Genomic DNA, 22459 nt, shown 5'->3' on the forward strand with positions numbered 1-22459 from the left:
GCCTCCTGCTTTAAGCTTGTTTATGCATCTTGAACCACAAATGCTTTCACTCCAAGCAGGATGTTTAAACATTCCCAGAGTCTTTTTCCTAAGAAAACATAACCTATAGAGGACCTGAGTAACTGATGGTCCATCACTGATGCATTGTGGAGAGAAAGCAGATCTACAGACATTTAAGCAAATTAGTGTTAGCCAATATATTAACCAAAGGCTGCAAAATACAAGTTTCCTGGCCTCAGCACAGTATACAGCATCTCAAGAGATTAATTCGATACAGTTCACTGATAAGAACTCCCTTAAACCTCTTCCTGTATTGTGTGTTTTAAACCTCTTCCTGTATGTTAAGCTCTTTGAGCTGACAGCAGCTTTTCTGTGTTACTGGAGATGCTGACACTAATGCCAAGACAAGAAAACCAGCTATGGCATAGAATTATACAATTATTAAGGTTGGACTTCCAAAAGCATTGGGTCCAACCACTAAACTAGCACCACCACGTCCACCACTAAAACCCTGTCTCTGAGCGCCACATTTACATGGTTTTTGAACACCTCCAGGAATGGTGGTGACTCCATCACTTCCCTGGGCAGCCTGTTCCAGTTCTTGACTAGAAGGTTTTCCTAATATATAATCTCAACCTTGAAGTCATTCCTTTGTCCTACCGCTTGTTATTTGGTAGAAGAGGCTGATGCCCACCTGGCTACATCCTCCTTACAGGCAGTTGCAGAAAGCAGTGAGGTCTCCCTGAGCCGCCTCCTCTCCAGGCCAAACACCCCCAGCTCCCTCAGCCACTCTGTAAGAGCAGCTTGTGCTCCAGACCCCTCACCCGCTTTGTTGCCCTTCTCTGGACCCACTCCAGCAGCTCAGTGTCTTTCCTGAGGGCCCAGAACCAAACACAGCACTCGAGATGAGGCCTCACCAGTGCCGAGTACAGAGGGACAGTCACTGCCCTGGTCCTGCTGGCCACACTGTTGCTGACACAGGCCAGGATGGTGTGGATCACGTTATGCATTGGATTCCTCAACCACACAGGTGACAAGTGAATAGAGGAATGGTCACTATGACCACAGCTGTAACAGATTTCATTCAGAAATGAAATTCAGGTAACAGAATTTAGACACTGCCCTAGTGTTTTAACTGGACCAAATTAATTTTTCAAGCACTTATAAAGGCATCTGGACCTTCATGCTGAAGATGAAAAGATATTCTATTATAAATTTAAGAATCCAGGCAAACAATGTAAAACAGCCTAAGTGATGCAACTGGCTATACATTAAAAGGACTGAAGACGTCATTAACCAGTAGGGAAATATGGACAATACTGGAACATAGCAAAAAAATAAGAAAGCTCCAGTGAACACTACAGAAAATCAACACATCAAAAGGAATCATGATTCCCAAGTGGCATACTGTATTTGCAGACAGAATATTTTTCTCCCTTGATTGCCTAGAATGTTGATTTGGAATTGCAATTTCAGTAGGGGATGAGCAACACCCCCTGTGCAATATCTGTATGTTTTGACAAAATGTGTTTTGGATAGAAATTGATAGGAAGCAGTACCTTCCTTACCCCTGCCACAAAATACTCTCTACATCTGGTAATTTGTCCAGCAACAGAGTTGGCCAAAGCCAATCATAATGAGCAGCTTCTCTGATCCTTTACAATGCATGACAACTGAGAGATATGAGAGTATCAGGGAGTATTCCACACTTGATATACCACTGATAATATGGTAAGAGGAACTCCCAAAGGCAGTGAAAATCCAATTCTGTGAATGCTTTCAAGTTCTTTAGTGCTCTACTTACTCTTTACATTCTTTGGACACATGAGGTGGCACTGTGTATTTGCAGTCCATTATCATAGTCAGGGTTTCACTGTCATTTGCTTCTTGAAATGGCGGCTGTCCACAGACCAACATGAAGAGGATGACCCCCAAACTCCAGATATCTGGAAAAAACCCAAATGAAACCAACTTTTGAGGATAGAGACATAATTACCATCAAACCCACGAAATACTCTTGACATGCATACTGGAGTGATGACTCTTTACTATGAGCATTACTTCTGGAAATTGCAATTCCACTGAAGTACAAAATACTGTAGTCCATTGTTTGACAGCCTCTATAGTTTTTGAGAAGAAAAAAAAATCAGAATTCCTGACTTCAAGGATGCTTAACAGTTTGAGATGCATTAACACCTTTGACGACAGCAGTGTTAGATAAAGCTGAAAATAATCTGGTCACTTAGAAGGCAAGAATTTGTTAGTCTTTTGTTAACAGACAGGCACAGGTTAGTAAAGAGATTTGTAATCAAAGCACATTCCCATCTTAAGGAGTAGCATAAACTGTTCTCTGCACTATTTACGTGTTACTCTTTGATGTACGAAATTACAGAGAAAGTCACGTAGTTCAGTAAGACTGTTTTAGCTAAGGTTTTCCTTCAGTGGGGGTGGTGTATTCCTTTAAAATTTGTTACTTCCAAGGAGAAGTAAGGACTTAATTTATGTAAAACCAACTTCTGATACCAATGACACTAAGTGGGGGGCAGTGGGTTTGGGTTTTTTTTTTATTTTTAAATATCCAAACATAACAACAGTGGTATCTACTACACTCTGGGATTCTTCTTGTTTCCTTTTAATTCCTGCTTGTGTAAAATAAACACTTAACAACTTTCTTGTTCCCCAGTGAAATGACATACCAAAGATGAAAAAGAAGCACTTCAGGGCATGCAGCCCTGTAGTTGGTTTCTACTTAGTGCAAAAGCTAATATTTAGTTCAAATCTTTATTAAGAGTCTGCCTAAAAGAAAATATTTCATGAGTCTCGCTGCATTCAGGACAGGAAGCATAAGTATTGAGAAATGTATCATATTACAGAAAAATAAGTCACTTGCTCCAGTAAATGCTTAGAAAAAAGGCCATGCTAAAACTTTAGCTACAACTTCGTGCTCTGGAAATTTCAGTGGCAATTTTGGATGTTCCATCCTTAGCATTTCCCAGATCTGCCCCCAGTACACCCAAGCAGACAGCTGAGGAGAGGGAATGATGCCGCAGGTGGTGTCCTGAGGTCAAGGGGAGGGCAGCTGGCATGGCCTGGGCAGCAGAGCACAGAGCTCTTTGCTGCAGGGCCTGCCAGAGGGAACCACACCATGTCACCCACCCAGCCGCGTCCTGCTTTCTGTGTCCCAATCAAATACTTGACATGCATTTAATACATGAAAAATGGCTACAGTTTTATTCACTAACATAAATCACACAGATTCATCCCCAGAACAATTACTCATTTTGCTCGCTACAACCGATTCTTCATATGGTTTGGCTGAAAGAGGAACAGAAACACTACATGGTAATTTTCTTTATAGCTTTAATTTGTAGTAAGAGTATACTCTTAACTCGGACAATTATTGGATTTCTGGTTTGCTGCTCGGGCCTCAATCCTGCAGGTACTGAGCATTTGGAGGCTCAGACATCGTATCAGGTACACCTGCAAATTCAGCCTGACTATCCCCACCTTTACAGCCTCAGTAAGCGCTTTAATACTTTGGCAGCCAGATGCCACAAAGCGGATGTTCCGGAATACAGGATTTAAAAAACCCTCATCAGACAGAAACGCACTTTCACCTAAGAGGTCCACCTTTAATTTTTAAACCTACATCTTTCTCCTGCTGTTCAGTTTCAAAACAACCACAAAGTTCTGGTGCATTATCTATCTGCCACCACACAACTGCTTACAAGAAGTTTTTGCCAGCACAAGAGACATGTGACTTACGCACTTCTATGAACATTCAACTTTTGGTTATCCGTGTCCTTCCCATATTTTTAACTTTGCCTAAGATTTATTTTTTAACATGCTCTATCCCACTATTCTGTTCACCACTCCCCCCACAACAGAACAGAATGTTTCATGGGACCTTTTCGGCATGAAGTATTTTAGAAGAGTCCACATAGGATTCACTAGTACAGACAAATTGCATTTGCTATAAAAAAACCAATAAATATTGGCTAAATTTAAGCCAAAAGAAAAATATTAGGGAGGGGAGGAAAATAATTAAAGTATAAGTTAAAAATAAGCATATTGAAAGTTTAAACAGAAGGAAAAAAACAATATTCTAAGAAATCAAGCTTAAAACCAATAATACAATCCTGAGGAAAGGACAGCAATCAAAGTAAGACGACAACTGAAGCTTCATGAAATCATCATGTACAGGAAGACTCTACCAGACCTTGAAGTTTCGCCTACATTGAGCAGATACTGAACATCCTTAAGTATTTTCTGTCACAAGGCAGTTTCCTAACCTAGTCTGTATTTCACACACATGGCTTCTTCTCTGGGCCATACATACACTTCACTATATTTCAACTTGAAAGGACATGTGATAACAGGAACAGTTTTAATTTTTCAAAAGTTATTTAGACAAACATGTATGTACATTTACTTTATAAAAATAAAAACCACTTTTTAGAAACAAAATCCAACTGATTCTCTAAGTGCATTAAAAAAAAAGACTACTGTTTGCCATAATGCAATGTCCAGTTAAAAATCAACCCCTATGTTTGGACAAATAAAACAGTAATTACTGGTTAGATGGCACATAACAGAGTTTTGTGTCACTAGTTACTGTATTTTGCTCTCTGTACTCATGTGCCTTTCCAGATAAGTGCGGCTGCAAATGGTATAATTTTTTAAGACAACTGCATGAAAAATAGATAACAAATTCTTGCTAATGAAATATCAAGCACACCTTGAACTGCTACTGTATTTCATTCTATCATGCATTTTATTTAATGCACAAAATAAACACTAAATGGGAATCACATGTATGCAGAAAAAGTTTTGTTAGAAACTAAAAACAATGCTTTAGAATTGTTTACATTGCCATATTATCTAGATGCTCTTACGCTGGCAGTGAAGAGCACTAGGGCAGCAACAACTACATTTCACCTCCTTCTTACACACTACAGGCAAAGCTTACCATTATACTTTTCTGAAAAATGTGTATTTTTTTACCCTGCCAGCATAGCAGACACTTATTCTGATGATACCAACAATTACATGGTTTTTATTCACACCTTATTATGAATCCACAGCTGTGGATGAGGATCAACTTCACTGTACCTACAGCCAAGGTGACTAAAATGGCTCAGCTTGGTGTGTCATGGACAGAGCTGAGCAGCCCAAGCAAACTGAAAGGCACACTAATAACCAGGAAGCAAGAGCCTGGTGTGCCTAGGGAAGTCTAGTCTATGTGTGAAGATGGAAAAATCACTGGGACACTCAGTGCAGAATTTACTATGTCACCAGACAGAGGCCATCCCTAGCAACAACTTCACAAGCCCTCCAATATCATACTATATCAAGCCTCTCCTCATTCCTGGAAGCAGAGCCAAGCACTGGGATTTTGGCAGGTATACTAAGAGAACACATTCAGGAGTTCTGTCCTGCCCTGTCCAATTGAAGGTCTGTTCCCTTGACCCTTTTCTATGCCACTGTTTAACTAGACCCAATCACTTGTCTGTAACTCCTCATGCAACTAAAAGACAACCAACCAGATGGCAGATGCAGCACCTGTAACAAGGTTCTTTCTGGTCAACTGCAACTTGCCACCTTGTTACAGGTGCAGGCACAGGTGCTTGCAGAAGTTTTTGACACTCTGAAAAAGTTTTGTGATCACCCAGCTCACTCCTATGCTTTGCCATCCAGCATTTCAGGCAACAATCTACAGGTGTTTCTTTAAAAAAACAAATTAAAAAACCCACATTTAATGAATCACCATAATCATCAATTGCAACAATCAGGAGGGTGTTGCCAGAAGGTCAAGGGGGGTGACCCCTCACCCCTCTGCTCAGCACTGGTGAAGCCACTCCTGTAGTGCTGAGTCCAGCTCTGGGCTTCCCCGTGCAAGAGAGAGCCCAAAGCAGGGCCATGAAGATGATGGACTGGAGTGTGTCTCCTGGAGTAAAGGCTGAGAGAGCTGAGACTGTTCAGCTCAGAGAAGGGAAGGCTTAAGGGGAGCTTATCAATGCATATAAGAGAAGAGAGGGCATCCAGCAGCAGGACCAGAGGCGATGGGCACAAACTGCTACACAGGGTGTTCCCTGTGAACATCAGGAAACACTTTTTCACCCTGAGCAGGGTGACCAAGCCTGGCACAGGCTGCCCACAGAGGGTGTGGGGATGTTTAAAAGCCACCTGGACACCGTGTGGGGAATTGTGCAAGTGTTTCTGCGTGACCAGGGGATTACACCACATGACCTTCACAGGATGCAGCACCAACAGGAAAACTGTGCTTCCTTTTGCCCATGAAAAGCAGCAGATCCTGGGTGTCCATCTGAGAACCTGAAAGCATGACAGCACAGTGAGAACTAAACTAATGTTGACAGCATGAACACACCAAACTTCCATTTAAACCAGCACAGAGCTGTCTCATCTGCTATAAAACCATTACTTTTCACTCCTAATACCAAACACAGTGTAAAGAATAGTAAGTGTAAAGGAAGCAGTAAAAAAAGCTGACATAGAATAGGAAACAAATTTTCTACAATTTTAAAATAGACAAATCCTGCCAAAACAATGGAAAAATGGAACTGGTACATAACAAGTGGAATACTCACTGATATTTCAACTTACAATTATTCAGACAACAGCCGTGTGCATTTCTAAACAAAATAAGATCAGTAACAACAGCAACTTGCCCTTCCCAACCTACCACAACACTTCACACATTGGCATTTTTTCCAAAACACAACGCTGGATGAAATAAAAAATAGGATTTTTACTGGCAGATCTCAGTTTCCAGGACAACAGAAATCCCTGCCAGTTTTGCGCTATAAAGTTGTTATTTTGCATATTTTGAAGACATTTATATCTTGATGGGTAACAACACCAAAAATGGGAAATAATCTCCTTGTAAAAGAACCCACAAACTTAAGAGTTAAAACTCTTAGTTATTTGTAAATCTCTCTTCTAAACTTAAAAAGGTGACCTGTAGTCCCAACATGCAAATAAGTTTAAACATGTTGGTCTGCTAAGTCTTCAGTGCAATTTGAAATTCAAGGTTTAGTATCTGAAGTCTTCAATGCAGATATTCCAAAATAATGAGTTAATACCAACACACCTTTTTGAAAGGTTTAAAAGATCAGCAGTTAAATGACTATATGGTACATAAATAAGAAATCCTGATGTTTGTTCCTGATTTATTAGTTTTAAAACATTCCCATACATGCAAAAATCAATCCTGTATTTCTGCTTTCCACTTTTCTCTACTGGAGATGAATAGCTGCCTATTTTTCAGTCAAATTCAGAAAATATACTGCACAAAACTCTTGAGGAAATTAAAATGCCTTCTCCTCAAATATACCATTTTTGTTCACCCATTACATGTAATAACCCCAGTTCATTCTGGAGAATTCTCTTGTTTCCAGAATAGTGCCATCTGGCTGAAAGATGGAACAACTCTAAGTGTGGCTCTCTTAGAGGATTTAGTAAAGGAGAATCAGAGATTATTTTATTATAGTGCATATTTACCAAGTTTTATTTTTTACACAAAGCCACACACAAGAATGTTCCTTACCATACTGGTTTGTGCTGTCTTTATCAGTGCTGCTCTAATAGTGTTTCTTATTAATAAAGGAAAAACTCATCATCTGTCCTCTGGATCCAAAGAATGTAAGGAATGACGAAGGTGGTTTGCACTCAACTGATCACCAGCTTTGACCAACACTTGGTTGTTGACACGATTTCCAGTCACATACAGAGGTGTGGTGAAATGGGAACACCTCCTGCTCGGGAGACTGATCCATCCCCAGAGCAGACAATGGCACCTCAATCTTTCATGTCTAAATCCCCAGGATTTACAAAAGTTTGAGTTTTTCACTCAAGCCAAGTGAAAGTATCAGTCAAGGTCTAGTGATTCTGATTTGCTCAGAAGCATCACCTGTGACAAGAAAGTTGCACAAGCAGATTAGAAGGTTACTGGAGCAGCAATGGAATTAAAAGCCTGACATGGCAAGGCAAGGCTTCAAAATAAAAAAAGCAGCACTGTCTCTTTATTAGACTAGCTAATAACTGGGGAAGGGAGGAAGAAACATAACTCAAAGTTCTAAGACACAGAAGCTTTTCTTTAGGTCTCCACATATGTACCTTACATTAACTCAGGGGAAAAGTCCTAGCTGAGGCAGCTTCCTGCTTCCACACATTATTAGAAACTGTAGATATGCAATTAAAAGCAAATCAGACAACATCTATCTACACTTTTACCCAGCCGCTGAATGGCACTGTCTCAGAGTCAAAAAAAAAAAAGAGTGGAGAACTATACTGATATGATCTGAATGCACAGCAAAACTATTTTTTTGAGACCTGTTAAATGGGTTGCACGATTTAAATAAATCTCCCCTTCAGTCAAATGCAAATATTCAATGCAGAGTGAAGAACTCTGCGGAGCTGTGTCTCTCCTCCATGCACCTGATGCACCACTTACAGATAATGTATTGGCCATGGTGCTGTGTTAACGCTCGAAAATAGTTACTAGGTTTTAGATAAAACTTTTAGATATTGTAATAAATGTACTGCTGGATAGCCAAGCCACAGACCACAAAGCTCCTTGGCTGGGGGCAACACCTCGGCATATGCTTTGAGACATACTCCCTTCTCACAGCTCAGAACTCGGGTGCCAGTGCCAATTCTAGATTTGAGATCTGTACTTTAAGGAACACAAAGAGAAGGATTACACAGACCCACCTTTGGAGGAGCCGATTTAAACAATTTAATTTTCACAATTTCAAGTTCTTTTACTACTCTCAGTAATTACCAATTAGCAGATGAAGGCTTTATGGAAACTGCTTACTTCTCTTCAAGGGTCATCTAATTTGTTCTCTTTAGAAAACTGATGGAAAAGTAGAAATTAGGCCTGACATGCAACATGTAAAACTTCAAATTATTTTGGTGTAGGAAGGTACAATTCTACACTGCAGTGGCCAAAATCAAGGCCTATTTCAAAAGCAATTTAGCCTTTAAACTGGGTACTACTAAATTGAAATTGCCATTTCTACAACATGAATAAAATAAGAATAAAAGCAGTTGTAGCTAGCTGCAGTATTTTTTTTTGTTTTCTAAGCCATTAAATAATGTTGATCAGGAAAGGACTGTGAACCATGACAACCAGGGCTGTTTATACGCAACTTTCTTACATAACATGAAGTCACTGCCATAGAAACCAAACTACATCGTAATTGTCTTAAACACAGGGTGGTCAAACATCTGCCACGTTCAGGTTTGTACTCTGCACAAAGGATATCCATCTGCATCTGCTTCACCGCCAAGCTGGGCTTCACCATTTCATCAGCCACTCACTGCTTTCTACAGTTCTGGTCTACTCCTAAAATAAGCACTTCAGATTTCAGAAAGTTCCCACTTAAATGACACAGGGGATCATTACAGCTTCAGATTCACTCAAATTTCTGCTGTTCCTCAGAAGTCAGAGACTTGTCACACTTTGTATATGCAATGTGAATTTGTGAGTCTAAGCAGCTAAAAATCTATACTAATTTTGGAATAGACACATTTGCATTAACACACATAAAGTAAATTGAGACTGCTTACTGAAATTGTTTATTTCAGACCTTGATGGGGAAAATACTTGGTTTTAGTTTTCCTGCTAACTGAAGTTTAGAACTGCTTAACAGTTTACACAGTGTATATCGCGCAGCTGAGAAGATGGATCTTTCTACAGAAAGTCTAATTCCTCAGACATGACTTGTAATATTGAGTAAGTTTATCCAGGTTCTATATTTCTCTTTGCCTGTAACAGCTGAACATTATAGTTATCTTCTACTAGAAGGCACTTAAGGGAAAAGGAAACAAATCAACATTTATGGAGATGACAGAAACTTTTACACGTTTATTTTCCCACTACAGAAGTATCAAGAGACTGTGGAGAAATGAAGGATGGAAATGGACCCCAATTTCCACGATCATGGGCAGTTACTGTAACCACTGTGTTAAGGTGTTAAAGAGAATGTCAACACCACTGCCACAATCTCTTCAGAGCAGTTTTGTAGAAGAAACTTGGAGAATACAAGCCTGGGAAGAGTCAGTACATCAGCACTTCATTATCAAGTTCTTTTATGCAGAGCTAAATAGGAAACCTCTGCAGAGATCATCTCCGTCTCTGCACTCTGGGCATCTTCAGGGCTGGGCAGTAACTGGGCAGTACCTGCAGCTACTCCTGTGAACTCAGACACAAAAACACCATTACAAACTACTTTGTTTGGATTGGAATTGCAGGGTTCCTTGGGCTCAGGAGCAGGGACAGGCTGGTAAGTCATGAGAAGTGGCAGGTATGCCTGTCAGAAACTGAAATTTAAGCTCCTGTTCACACCATAGGCTATGGAAAACTGAATGAAAACTCACATTTATAGCACAGCTTCACATAATTGTCTGAAGAACCAAAACACAGTTTAAGAGTAAAAATACATATGAGAAGTGAAACATTGCAGAAAATGAAGCTTCTACTAGAAATAGTTATGAAAAATTACAGTACAGAAGATAAAAGGTGGTCTCATAGTACTGAATTGTTTGAATGGTGCTTGTTGATATACTTGTGCTTCAAAAGGAAATAAGAAAAGTATATTTACCCTTGTGTAAGCCAAAAAGCTTTAAAGCTGTATCCCTGGCATAAAAAGTCAGTAGCAAGACAGCACAGAGTAACTGTGTTAATGATTTCAGCATTTCTGTGTATCACAAGTCTTTTTACACTGCCACGTGCAAAGACTGCTGACAAAGCTGGAATATTCTCAAACTGGGCCAGGTGTAAAATCTGAAGTGTAGATAAAGAACAAAGGTTACTTTTTCAGATACCCAATTTTTAGCTGATTGAACTATTCTTTCATTCTTTAATTTTTAATGAAAAAGGCTTTGAATAAACTTGTGTACTGACCTTTCTAGCTCTCAGAGATGCTACCATCTGCTAATTCAACTTTTTTTTTGTCTTTGTAAAATATAATTAATTTTTCCATTGCAGAAGGCTCAGGAAGAGAACATCCACAATCAAGGCTAGTATTTTCAAAATTAACATGCAGAACTGGGTTTTTCCTTTGTTTTAAAGCACCACAAATCCAATCAATATTACTATTAGGAGATAGAGAAGAGAATTAGGAGAAATCTTTTCCTTCCCTCCACCCTCCAAAAAAGAGCATAAATAGCAAATGGCATTGAGCAAATTATTTTCCTAATTAGCTCATCTGTCTGGCAAAACAGTCTGTTCTATGTAAGTTATTTTATTTGACTAGCACATGATCATCGTAACGAGTCTTATCCTTGGAAACCATTCTTATTTTCATTCAATCCGGCAACTCCTCCCAGTACTCTGGAGGCCTCACCACAAGGACACCGACCTGCTGGGGCAGGAAATGGTCCCAAGGCTGGAGCACCTCTGCCATGGAGACAGGCTGAGAGAGCTGAGGCTGCTCAGCCTGGAGAAGGGAAGGCTCCAGGTAGGTCTCAGAGCTCCTTCCAGCACCTAAAGGGGGCTAAGAGAGAGCTGGAGAGGCACTTTGTACAAGGGCATGTAGTGACAGGAGAAGGGGGAATGGCTTTGAACTGAAAGAAGGCAGGTTTAGATTAGGTATTAGGAATAAATTCTTCACTACAAGGGTGGTGAGGCACTGGAATGCCTCAGAAGGCCAGAATGCTCCATCTTTGGAAGTGTTCAAGGCCAGGCTGGATGGGGCTTTGAGCAGCCTGGTCTGGTGGAAGGTGTCCCTGTCCATGGCAGGGGGTTGGACATACGTGGCCTTTAAGGTCCTTTCCAGCCAAAACTATTCTGTGAATTCATGATTTTTCCCTGAAGTCAATAGCCTGGGTATTGCTGGTTGAATAAAACTATTGAAATACAATCAGTTCTTTTGTTTTCTAGTAACTACTGCATCTCAAATTTTGGTAAGGATATTTTAACAAAAACCACCACCATTGAAAGGTCTGCCACTGCTTTCCTTCCAGAATAGCCTGTTTGACTTCAACTCATCAATACTGCATTTAGAAATGTATTCTATCTCCTTTGGTTCCTGTCATTTAGCCACAAAAAGTTACTGAATCTTTATTAAAAAAACAAACAAAACCAACATCATCTGCGTGAATTTCCATACTATTCATCCAGAAAATAACTAGCCAGGATATAAAACAATATTAATTGGTTAAATATAGAAGGAAGCTTTTTTCTATATAAAACATGTTCTCAAAATCACTGGATATAGCAAAGTCTATACAGCACATACAGCTTATGAACATGTTTCACTGCAAGGATTTTGGTCTTTTTTTGGTATGTAAATACAATTTGCTCCTGGTATCTCAAAAATTTTATTTTCTGATTGACTACCTTTTCCTATAGGTTCTAGCTGTACAATGTACTTTATTTATAAAAATTAACATCTTAGTACAGCTTTACACATGAATGCAACACTTGGGCATCTGGTGCATAACTGGGTAGGACACCACTGATTGAGGTTGTGCTGCCAAATTAGTCAGCCATGGGCTGAACATAATTAATCTGAATATTTGTCTGAAAGATGCAGGAAATTAGGCTTCCTGGCTGCAGAGATGTATTCATCATAATGAAATCTTGCTCCATAACAGCAGTTTGAAATACTATGAAAACAGTTGTCCCATGAACACAGCAAGATGGCTGAGAAATAACACTATACCTGAGTTACAGTTTAGCTGATGTGGCAGTAAGTGAAGACTATCCCGACAGCTTCTCTTCTCTAGTTTCACCTGGATAAATTGTTCTTTGCTTCACCAGCACTGGTGAATGCATTAAAACTTTTGCATAAAGTAGTGCAGAAAGGAACATAAATTATAATTCATAAATATCAGCTTGTGCAGATTTATTGAGACGTTATCAGGACCACAAACTCCCACTGTTAACTGCAGCCCCATCACATCACAGCTTCACTTCTGAATAAAAGGTTCCAATACTTGCAGCATAACACCCCCAATTTGAGGCATTGAAAATATTTTCTTGTCAACAGAGCAATTAGATGGGGGGGCTGGGGGGGGCAGGGGAAGGGAATCAAAGGATACTGCATGAAAATTGAACTCCCCTTTCACTAAAAATAAATTTTACTACCTACATACAAATTGCCACAGAACATAAATTCTTTGGTAACATGTCATGAATATCCTCAAGACTGTCACTTTCTACAAGTGTTCTACAACCAATTACTTCCACTTGCCCCTTCTAAAAAGGTATAAAAAGTTAATTTCTGATAATTTTTCAAATTTTACTCTTTTATTCAGCAGCATGAGATACACAGCACCGCAGGGGGAAATCAAGTACACAGGATGAGAGAGCAGGACAGAAACACACCTGGTACACCAATTCTTTCTGGTTTGCTTCAAAAAGCTTCTAAAGCTGATAGAACAAGCACAATATTTTACAAACGCACTGGCAATGACAATACTTAATGAATTTCAGTCAAATGAGTTACCAGAAAAAGTTACCCTGGCAAAGCTGATCTAACCTAAACTTGCTAACACAAAAGAGAGGCAGGTCCTCCCACCCTCCCACAGAATTCTGTCCAAGCTGCGCTCCCTTCACCTCCCTTCCACCAGCTCTTGTGCTCAGTGCCGAGGGAACAAACAGCTCTGCTCACCTCACACAACTTAAGCCTCCAGAGAACAGACTTTCCATCAGCTTTTGGCTTTCTAACGATTTTCTGTCGAGTTAGCTGATAAAAATCAGTTCATCAAATGGCCAGCCATGCCACACATAAGCAGCAAAGCCCCTGAGGAGGGACAGCTCTGCACTGACACGAGCAGCACAGAAGGGGAAGCCCTGGAGACACCTGAGCGTTACACCCGGAGCTTTCTGTGCCCTCACAGGCTCGAGCTCATTCCATCATGTATCTAACTACAAATCTTGAGAAGTGTTGCAATACAACATCAAAAAAGGAGATTTTCAAAACAAGCAGAGAACAGCTTTTGCAGGAACTCTTGCTTTTCATTTCTGTCAGATTTGCTAATGCCGCCAGGTATGCTCAATTATTCAATACTGTACGTGGTTGGCACTTACCTTATTAACTCCAGTCTTGTATTCAGTATTTTTGTAGTGTAAAAGGTTACTGTATATGGCCACTGGCCATTATGCTTAGTAATTCAGTTTGTGAATAAAGTGTTATACACAACAAGAAACATCAGAACTAGCTCCACAAAGGCCTGACAGGGTCACTGGGGCTGCTGGGCGTGGCTGAAGCTCTGAAAGACCAAACACACTCCAGCAACACCATATACAAATAAGAAGCCCTTGCAAATGCTTGATGCAAAAACCAAAACACCATAAAAACCAACAACAAAAGAATTTAGTATCATTTCAACAGACACAAAGTGGGTCTAAAATAAGTATATCATCAGCTCAGGACAGCAAAAGGTATGTTTAAAAAAGCCTAATCTCTCTTTCCTTTAATTCTGAAAAATGTATGACTACATAATTAATACATATATTGTTTTATCATATTGACAGAAGACATCCAGCTCTGAGTCGTGCAAGAAAGGCAGCATCTAGTTACTAAAGCAATGGGTGTTGTCTGCAACTTCCAAGGAAGCAGCAAGCTGGATTTGGGCTACACAAACTGCCAGCTGAATAGCATGGAGCTACAGTAACCTCAACACTCAGGTTAGTTTTTTCCGAGGAACATCTTCCCACCACTCTCATTGTGTTGCTGTGATGACAGGCTGCATGTTAAGTAACTGTGATGGTAACAATGTGATTTGTGCATTACAGTACCATTCTCAAGGCCTGTGCTCAACTGTGCTAAATGTACAAAATCCCAATCTTACGACCTGAATTTGCCCATTTTTCATCCCCAGAAGAATGAATTTCCTCTGCAAATGTTTCCATGCATCGACAAAATCAGGCACAGAATACTCTACTACAACATAAAGCTATCAGAAATGTTTATGCCTTCCAGAATCACTGTAGCCTACATAGCACTTCACTTTGTAGAGATGCCAAGCAGTTAAAATAGAACTTGCTCTCCTCTGAAAGAATCAACTAATCTGTAAATTTCCAATTAATTTTTATCACCTAGGAAAGAGGTGATTTCTATTTATTTAATGCTCCAATCCCTGCTGAGGCTGGTAAAGCAAAAGAGAAGTACTACCAGAACATGCTTTATTCTTCCTCCTCTAAGTTATCCACTTCTGAATACTGCTGGAGTTCACTGGATCACAGTCCTGCTCTAGACCAAACTGAGCAAAAATAATACATCCATTTGATTCATGAAATGAACTTTATGTCTAACAACAGTCCTCTCACTTTCCTCTGACTAGAACAAATTTTAATTAAGTATGAAAAAACACGTGAAACTCTCATTATCTAACTCACTTAGCTTTTTGAAAAGCCCTGGGAACACACAGTCATTGCCCAATACTCCTCTTGCATCATTATAACTACAGCTTTAAATACAAAAGGAAATGAGAGACCCAAATTAACCAGGCTCTTTTCAAGTGTGAAAACTTTCAAGTGGCATCACAAAGGGCAGATTAATCCCTAAACTAGCTGAAAGTTATGTTTTCATAAAGCAAGCTTTTTCCATTGTATTTATTAAGCATATAACTTAATAAAAGACTTGCCCTAAATATTTCAGCTTTTTGTACAAAGAAAATGGAAAGTCTTTTCCTTTATATACTCATTCTAACATCATTAACAAGAGATCAGAAAAGTCATTTTTATGGCAAAGGTCTTTGGCAGAAAAACTCATCATACAGCTTGATCAGTTGTTTTTTTTTTGCACTTATTTTGCAACAACAATTTTGCATAAATATAAACTGGTGTGGGGTTATAAAAATATTATAATGAATGCAAGTGTCCCTTCCTGTGCCCAGCATGTAAGCAGGGAATCCATTTCAACTTGTTATTTTAGTAAACTGAGTTGGCTTTCAAGTGGTCAAGTTGGTGTTCCAGTGAGCACCAGGACCATGCAGTTGCACTGGGGAAAGCATGACCTGCTTTCTGCTAAGGGATGAGTTTTTAGATTGGTTCAGCTCTAACGTAATTTCACCCTGACTGGGAAAGAAATCTTTGCCATTGTCAGTCACTATTATTGCAACATGAATAGCCCCATTCAGCCAACAGCTGGATGAGTTCACAGCACTCCACCACTGTTTCAAGCTACATATACACACCTGGCACATTACTGGCAGCAAAGTGCAGCTGATGTAACTTCTTTTTGAAAATGTCTACTTCTGAATTTATACATCCTTCTAGGCCACAGGTATGACCTCCTCCCGTCTTTCAAGGTTAAGAAAGTTTTTCAGAAGCCAATTCCTTAGTTATATAATTATATCATTAGTGATAAATTTCCTAAACATATGTTCTTTTAAGATTCTACATTTAAGACTCCATTTGGGTGAAAGAGGCCCTAATTTTATTTTTTTCCCCACCATTTTTGCATTTAAAACACAAATAAATTGTATTCCGAAATATAGTTTATCTTTTTTACCCATAGTTAGAAAAGAAAAATCCAGAGCCTTCAATGTCATCATCTTATTGGCATCTTGCAGTAAACTTTGGTATTTTTATTCTGTTAATTATTGTGCTGACATTCCTTTATAAAGATTTTATAGTGCACCACAAAGTGATGAAAAATACGGCACTACAATGATTCAAGCACTGCAATCGGTCAAGGAGGACAGAAGTTCTCAGTATCCATTAACTGAGGCAGCATCCTGGGGAATAAGCAAAAACAACCCCTAATGTGTATTTAAGTATTCTCAGAAATGGAACTTAACTGGCATCCTTAGACATAAGTGAGAAGAATTTCATTTTTGGGTAATTTTTCTACTGTTCACATCAATCCATTCTATGTAAGCAAGACCTTCTCCTCTATGAATTCATTCAAAATTTCCTTTTAGTACCACTCAGAGGTTTACTCACCCACTTGCTTACAAAGTCCTCCAATAAACATTATTACATTTATCATTTAGAGGTCCAAAGCACACTTTGTTAACCACAAAATTCAGTTTGAACCACCTGATCATAATGCTCCTCATTACCTCTCCCCCATTAATCCCCATGCACCACCTTTCTTCCAAGCATCTTTAGATGGGCAGCAATATCAAAGCTTCATTTTTTGCTCATCCTCCAAAATTTGACTGCTATTCCATTTTCCAAGAAATGATTCACATAAGACACTGTACAGAATATTTAACAAATGCACTTTTCCATCTAGTTTGGGAGGCCACTGCAATTGGTGACACTCATGCTTCGGGAAATTCTCAGAGACACAGAAGAACTCTGGAGTGAGGAGCTCTCATTTGCCACCAATAAAACCAGAACCAACTCACCTAAAACATCTGACTCTAAATAGAAATAATTTTTCAAAGCATCACTGTATCATCAGCATAGATTTGCAAACCCACAAGTAACACAGATCCAAAATTGCTAATTATAGCACACTTGAGAAAGTACTTTCAAGTCCAGAAAACCCAGAGCACAATACTTATTCAAGGCCATTAAGCGTCATTCAAATGTTTAGGCCAAGACCATAAGATCTAGTAGCTAAACATATTTATATTAAAAATAATGCAAAAAATGTAGTTCAACAGTGTGCCTGTCAGCATACAAAACTGGGTCATTGTTTACCTCAGATAAATTAGCAAAACCTGGACAACTCAGTCTTAATTTAAACCATGACTACAGTCCCTGCTGTAAAACACAGTAAAAACATACACAGCCATATACAGAGTCCCAACAGGTGCTATCAAGACAGTAAAAGTATTAAGACACTGAGCAAATAAGAACAAGACGCATGTTGACTACTAGAACCTATTTTTGGAGCACCATTTGGAAGTCTGCTTACCTGAATCTGTTGGAGAAATGAGTTGTACCTCAACTAACAGATCTGTGTGAGACAGGACAATACTCAGTGTCTCTATCAATGTTAACAGCTATTGTAAAAAGACCTCTAAATTACTTCTAACAGAATATGCAGTAGCCCTAAGAGAGACAGTAAGAGAATTATCTGTCGTAGTCTGTCCTGCACACTCCACTTTCCAGCTACAAACACACAGGCTCATTTACCATTCTCTTACATTTGAGACAATTGGGAGCAACTGGAAACTCATCCCCTACTTTCAGCTCAGACAAAAAGGGGGAAGAGGGAGTTGAAGCTTTCTTTAACTCCCTGTTTTCTCCTCTGGCACCAGAGTTAGTACAAATGGTGCCTCCCACCTTGCAGCAGAACATGTAAGTGGCCTGGGCTCACAAGGCCACTGCACCGATGGCTTGTGACTGAACTGAGCAAAGAAAATCACTGGTGGTTGGGTTTTTTTGCAAGGGGTGTGGGGTCATGTTAAAAGTAAGTTTTAAAACAGGCACTTTTCCAAAAAGAAGGTGAGTTCTCTAACAAAGTATGTACAAAAATCCAGTATTTGTCATCCACATTAACAGAAAACATAATTACAATGGATACAATTGCATGATTTCATAAAGAAAGAACTTCTAAGCTTTTTTGAGGATGTTTGAGTGTCTCCTTCAAACAGCATTAACTCATCCATAGCTCATCCAGGTTATATTATTTCTTGCCAATTAGTTGGCTTCCACATATGGCACTACCTTGAAACAGAAAACAAAGAGGTACAACAACATCATGGTACTTGAGTTCACAAATTATGGGTTGAATTCAAAGAGAACATACCAACTGCTGGTGCATCATATTCATCCCCAAGTAAAATTTCAGGAGCAGAATATGCAAGAGATCCACAGCTTGTGGTGAGCTTCTTTCCAGGCTGAAATTTGTTGCTGAAGCCAAAATCAGTCAATTTCACAAGTCCCTGTTTTTCAAAGAAGACCACATTCTCTGGTTTCAAGTCTCTGTGAACTACATGCAGTTTATGGCAGTAGGATATAGCATGAACTATTTGAGCAAAGTATTTTTTTGCCAGATCTTCATTCAGACCTTCTTCATGTTTCATGATGTAATCAAACATATCTCCACCATCCCCCAACTCCAAGATTAGATAAAGCTTGGTCTGGGTGTCAATCACTTCATACAGCCGCACGATGTTGGGATGCTGCACTAGTTTCATGCACCTCACTTCTTGGAAAAGATGGCCAGTGGCAAGAGTGTCCAGTTTGGTCTTGTCAATTACCTTCACTGCTACTTTTTCACCTGTAAAGACATGCCGAGCGAGTTTGACCACAGCAAAATGGCCTCTGCCCAAAGTTTTATCCAAGTCATACAATCCTGCAATTTTTCCATCATATCCTCGTTTGAAGCCTGCCATTCTGTTTCAGAAGATGAAATAATATTTAAGCTCTTTGGAAACGTGGTATTTTCATACAAGAGTATCTGATGCAAATAAATAGTCCATCATCACCGCCAAGCACACCTAAAAACAAAAAGACAAGGTTACGTATTTGTATAAAAGGAAGCAAAATTATGATAGTGTAATTAACCTGAAGTTACATTAGCACGTTACTACAGATTATTTATTACATTCTTCAGGAGTTTTTGAAAAGGGTTTGATAAGCCATGCCAGGCTAACTGGCAGATTTCTGACATGACATTATCAGTATGCTTGAAGAAAGTGCTTTTAAACACTACAAGAATGAAAATTTCTCTCAGGCTCAGTGGCCTTAATTGCCTTGACTCAGAATCCTTGCAAGCAGCACTTGAGGAAATCAGTACTATAAGGACTGTCAAAACTGGCAAAGCTGAAATCTGTAAGTTTTCCAGCTCCATTAGCAATCAGCTGGGCAGTACAGAATAATGGCAACACAAGCACACTTGATTTATCTTACTGTTGGCATATTCCATATTGCACATGAAACAGCTCTAATATAAAGTTCTGATGGGTGACTTTGGACTTACCACCTTCTCCCCTTTAACAGCTTCCTGTTTAACAGGCTCAGAGGGACATATGATACTTAATTTTGTTACTCTCATTAATTTGACCATTATCAATCAGTACTGTAATTACAACAAATGAAGCTTTACAGGCTGAACTCAAACATTTGAGTTCAATGTACTCTTAGTGTTAAATAAAATGTCTTAAATATTTTGACTGAAGTCACAAAAACTGGTGACACAAAGTTTGCATGTAGGTTGCATATGTTCTGCAGTCCTGGGAATGAGTCAGGGAAAGGGGAAGAAGAGTGGGAAGAAAGGGGAGAAAACTCAGAGTTCAGCTTTTATGTGCTGAACTCCCGCTTACCAGATAATTAGGCATTTAAGCAAACAAGACCAAACTTATAAAGCATTCATATTCAAAACTGGTTTTGAAGGTCTTCTATCCCCACTGCCATTTTTTTTCCACATACAAAACTTCCCATAAACTTTTCCTGCATCGTTAAAACTTAGATTGAGGTTTAAATGAAAAACTGTAGCTATCAAAAAGCATTTCTCCAACTGTGAGTGCAAAGGAAGTAGAAATATGAAAATCAGGTGGCTCATTGCCAAGTCTATATAAAATACAGAAAACATAGCTCTTTAGAATGTATTTTCACAGTTTCAAAACTGAACTTCAAAAGGAAACTCTCTGAAAAGGAAGCTGGCAAACAGACCATTCCTTACATTAGTTATTCCCAAGTCAAAATGTAAGCACTAGATTAAAAACACTCCCTGCTAAACAAGTTATTTCACAGTGAAACTAATGAATCTGGTTTCGTATGAATTCAATTACAAGGTTGGGGGTCCTATGAGGATTCTCTGATGTTTAACAAGCTCACCTTACTGCTTCTCTCAGCTGGAGCCATGGGTATAACCTCTCTGCTATCCAGCTGTCTGCTTCCACAAAGTCCATGGGAATTCAGGCTGATACCTCCACACCTGTAAAATTTGAACAAAGTCAATCAACTTCCAAAACTTCATAAGCCAGACGAGGAACAGAAGTGTGACAAGCATGTAAACACTGAGGCTTGGGGTTTTATGTTTCTTTACAGATAGTAATCAAGCTTTAACAACCCTCACTGTGTTGTGTTGCTCTATGGACCCTTTCATTGGGCTACTGAGCACTACATTTCACATGCCCTTCTGGAAACCACTCCCCTTCACTAGGAGATGCCATAGTATCAGAATTCAGGTTGGCATATCTGCTTCCCAATGGTCCCCATAATGCTGCTCTTGCAAAGTCTCCCCTACTATTCCCATTTAATGCCATCCTATTCTAATTGAAAAAAGCACAAAACTAAATTAAAGCACAGCACCTTACATCAAATGCCCGTGCCCAACACTCCCCTACGGGCGCTCCCCTAGGTGGTAAGTAACCATTAGGGGACACACAGGGAGGAACACAGCACAGTGACAAATGTAACAATAAACAATGAACCTCTCTTTAAGAGATTCACAAACTTCTTTACATCTGAGAGCAGTGGCTTTGTGTTTAATAGCACTTGATGGACTCCACCACACCCCTCCCTGTGAAACTGGGCAGGGACTTTATTAAAGCATGCGAATTTTTAGCATCAAGAACATACTGCAACAGAGTTCAACAGCTTAACTGTGAGAAGAACCACTTCCTCTTGTTTGTTTTTAAATCTCCTGATAATTTGGGCATCTTCTCATTCAGTTGTTCCAAAACAGGAACTATCACACTCCATTTACCTTGGCTCAAGCAAGTCACAGCTTCAGCTTCCTCCCTTTCCAGCTTCGGTTCGAACCTGTTCGAGTTCTACCCTGTTACTCCTTCTGCAGGTTATTCCACAGGCTTTAACATTCTTCTCACCTTTCTCCACACATTTTCTGCTTTGTCTTATTCTACTTTCTTAGGCCAATTTGAGGTGGTTCACTACGACTACTGTGCACAGACATCGTTTTCATGCAATGCCTTCCAACAATTGTCAATATTCCATCATACTGACCTAATCCCCAAAACACAACTAATGAAGAACAGTCCATGTACACACACAAACCACCCAACCTTAAACTGCATGAAGCAACAGGGGATATAACCAGCAGTACCCACAGAGCTGTGAGACACCAGAAGCCTAATCTTAAAGAGATTGCCAGAATTTTAAAAACCAACCAAACAAAACCCCCAAACACTCCACACAAGCACACTTCATAGTACTGCTGTCTCCACATCATGCTAACCTGACTCCTCACTGCTTCTTCATTAAAGAAACTAACGAAAAAAAAGAGCACACAAAGACCACTTTTTTAAATTGTCACTAGGACATCATCCCGTCCCTAAAAATCTATTTTACCCATTATGCTATCCTATGCTTGATACTTTCTGCTAAACTAATTAAAATAATTAACTCCTAAGTTAAAAAAAAGAAAAAAACAACCCCCCCCAAATTGTCAATACACAGAAGGCCATTCCCCATGCAACTAAAGTTAGCCACAATAAAAACTCCATGGCTCATGGTTTTGTGGACCATTTCTTTCTTGAATGTTACGCCAAACCTCAAGATTTACACCCCTATTAGCACAAACTCATCACATCCTACCAATTTGGCCTATATCAC

The 22459-nt window shown here is 39.4% G+C and overlaps 1 protein-coding gene across 4 annotated transcripts in view; it reads right to left on the reverse strand.

Moving 5' to 3' along the window:
- The window catches only part of SNRK (SNF related kinase), a 42803-nt gene that overhangs the window by 10820 nt on the left and 9524 nt on the right, over positions 1–22459 (reverse strand). For 3 of the 4 annotated variants that reach the window (XM_071561160.1, XM_071561163.1, XM_071561162.1), the window contains exons 2-4: positions 20720–20819; positions 18687–19380; positions 1805–1946 (exon numbers count right to left, since the gene is read on the reverse strand). In XM_071561160.1, the coding sequence (XP_071417261.1) occupies positions 1805–1946; positions 18687–19275 (731 nt within the window). In that variant the 5' untranslated portion in view covers positions 19276–19380; positions 20720–20819. Of the gene's footprint in view, positions 1–1804; positions 1947–18686; positions 19381–20719; positions 20820–21593; positions 21931–22459 lie in introns of those variants that run through there. The other variant, XM_071561161.1, reaches the window with a different exon arrangement.

The sequence above is a fragment of the Pithys albifrons genome, chromosome 7 (assembly GCF_047495875.1).
Source record: "Pithys albifrons albifrons isolate INPA30051 chromosome 7, PitAlb_v1, whole genome shotgun sequence".
NCBI classification, from domain to species: domain Eukaryota; kingdom Metazoa; phylum Chordata; class Aves; order Passeriformes; family Thamnophilidae; genus Pithys; species Pithys albifrons.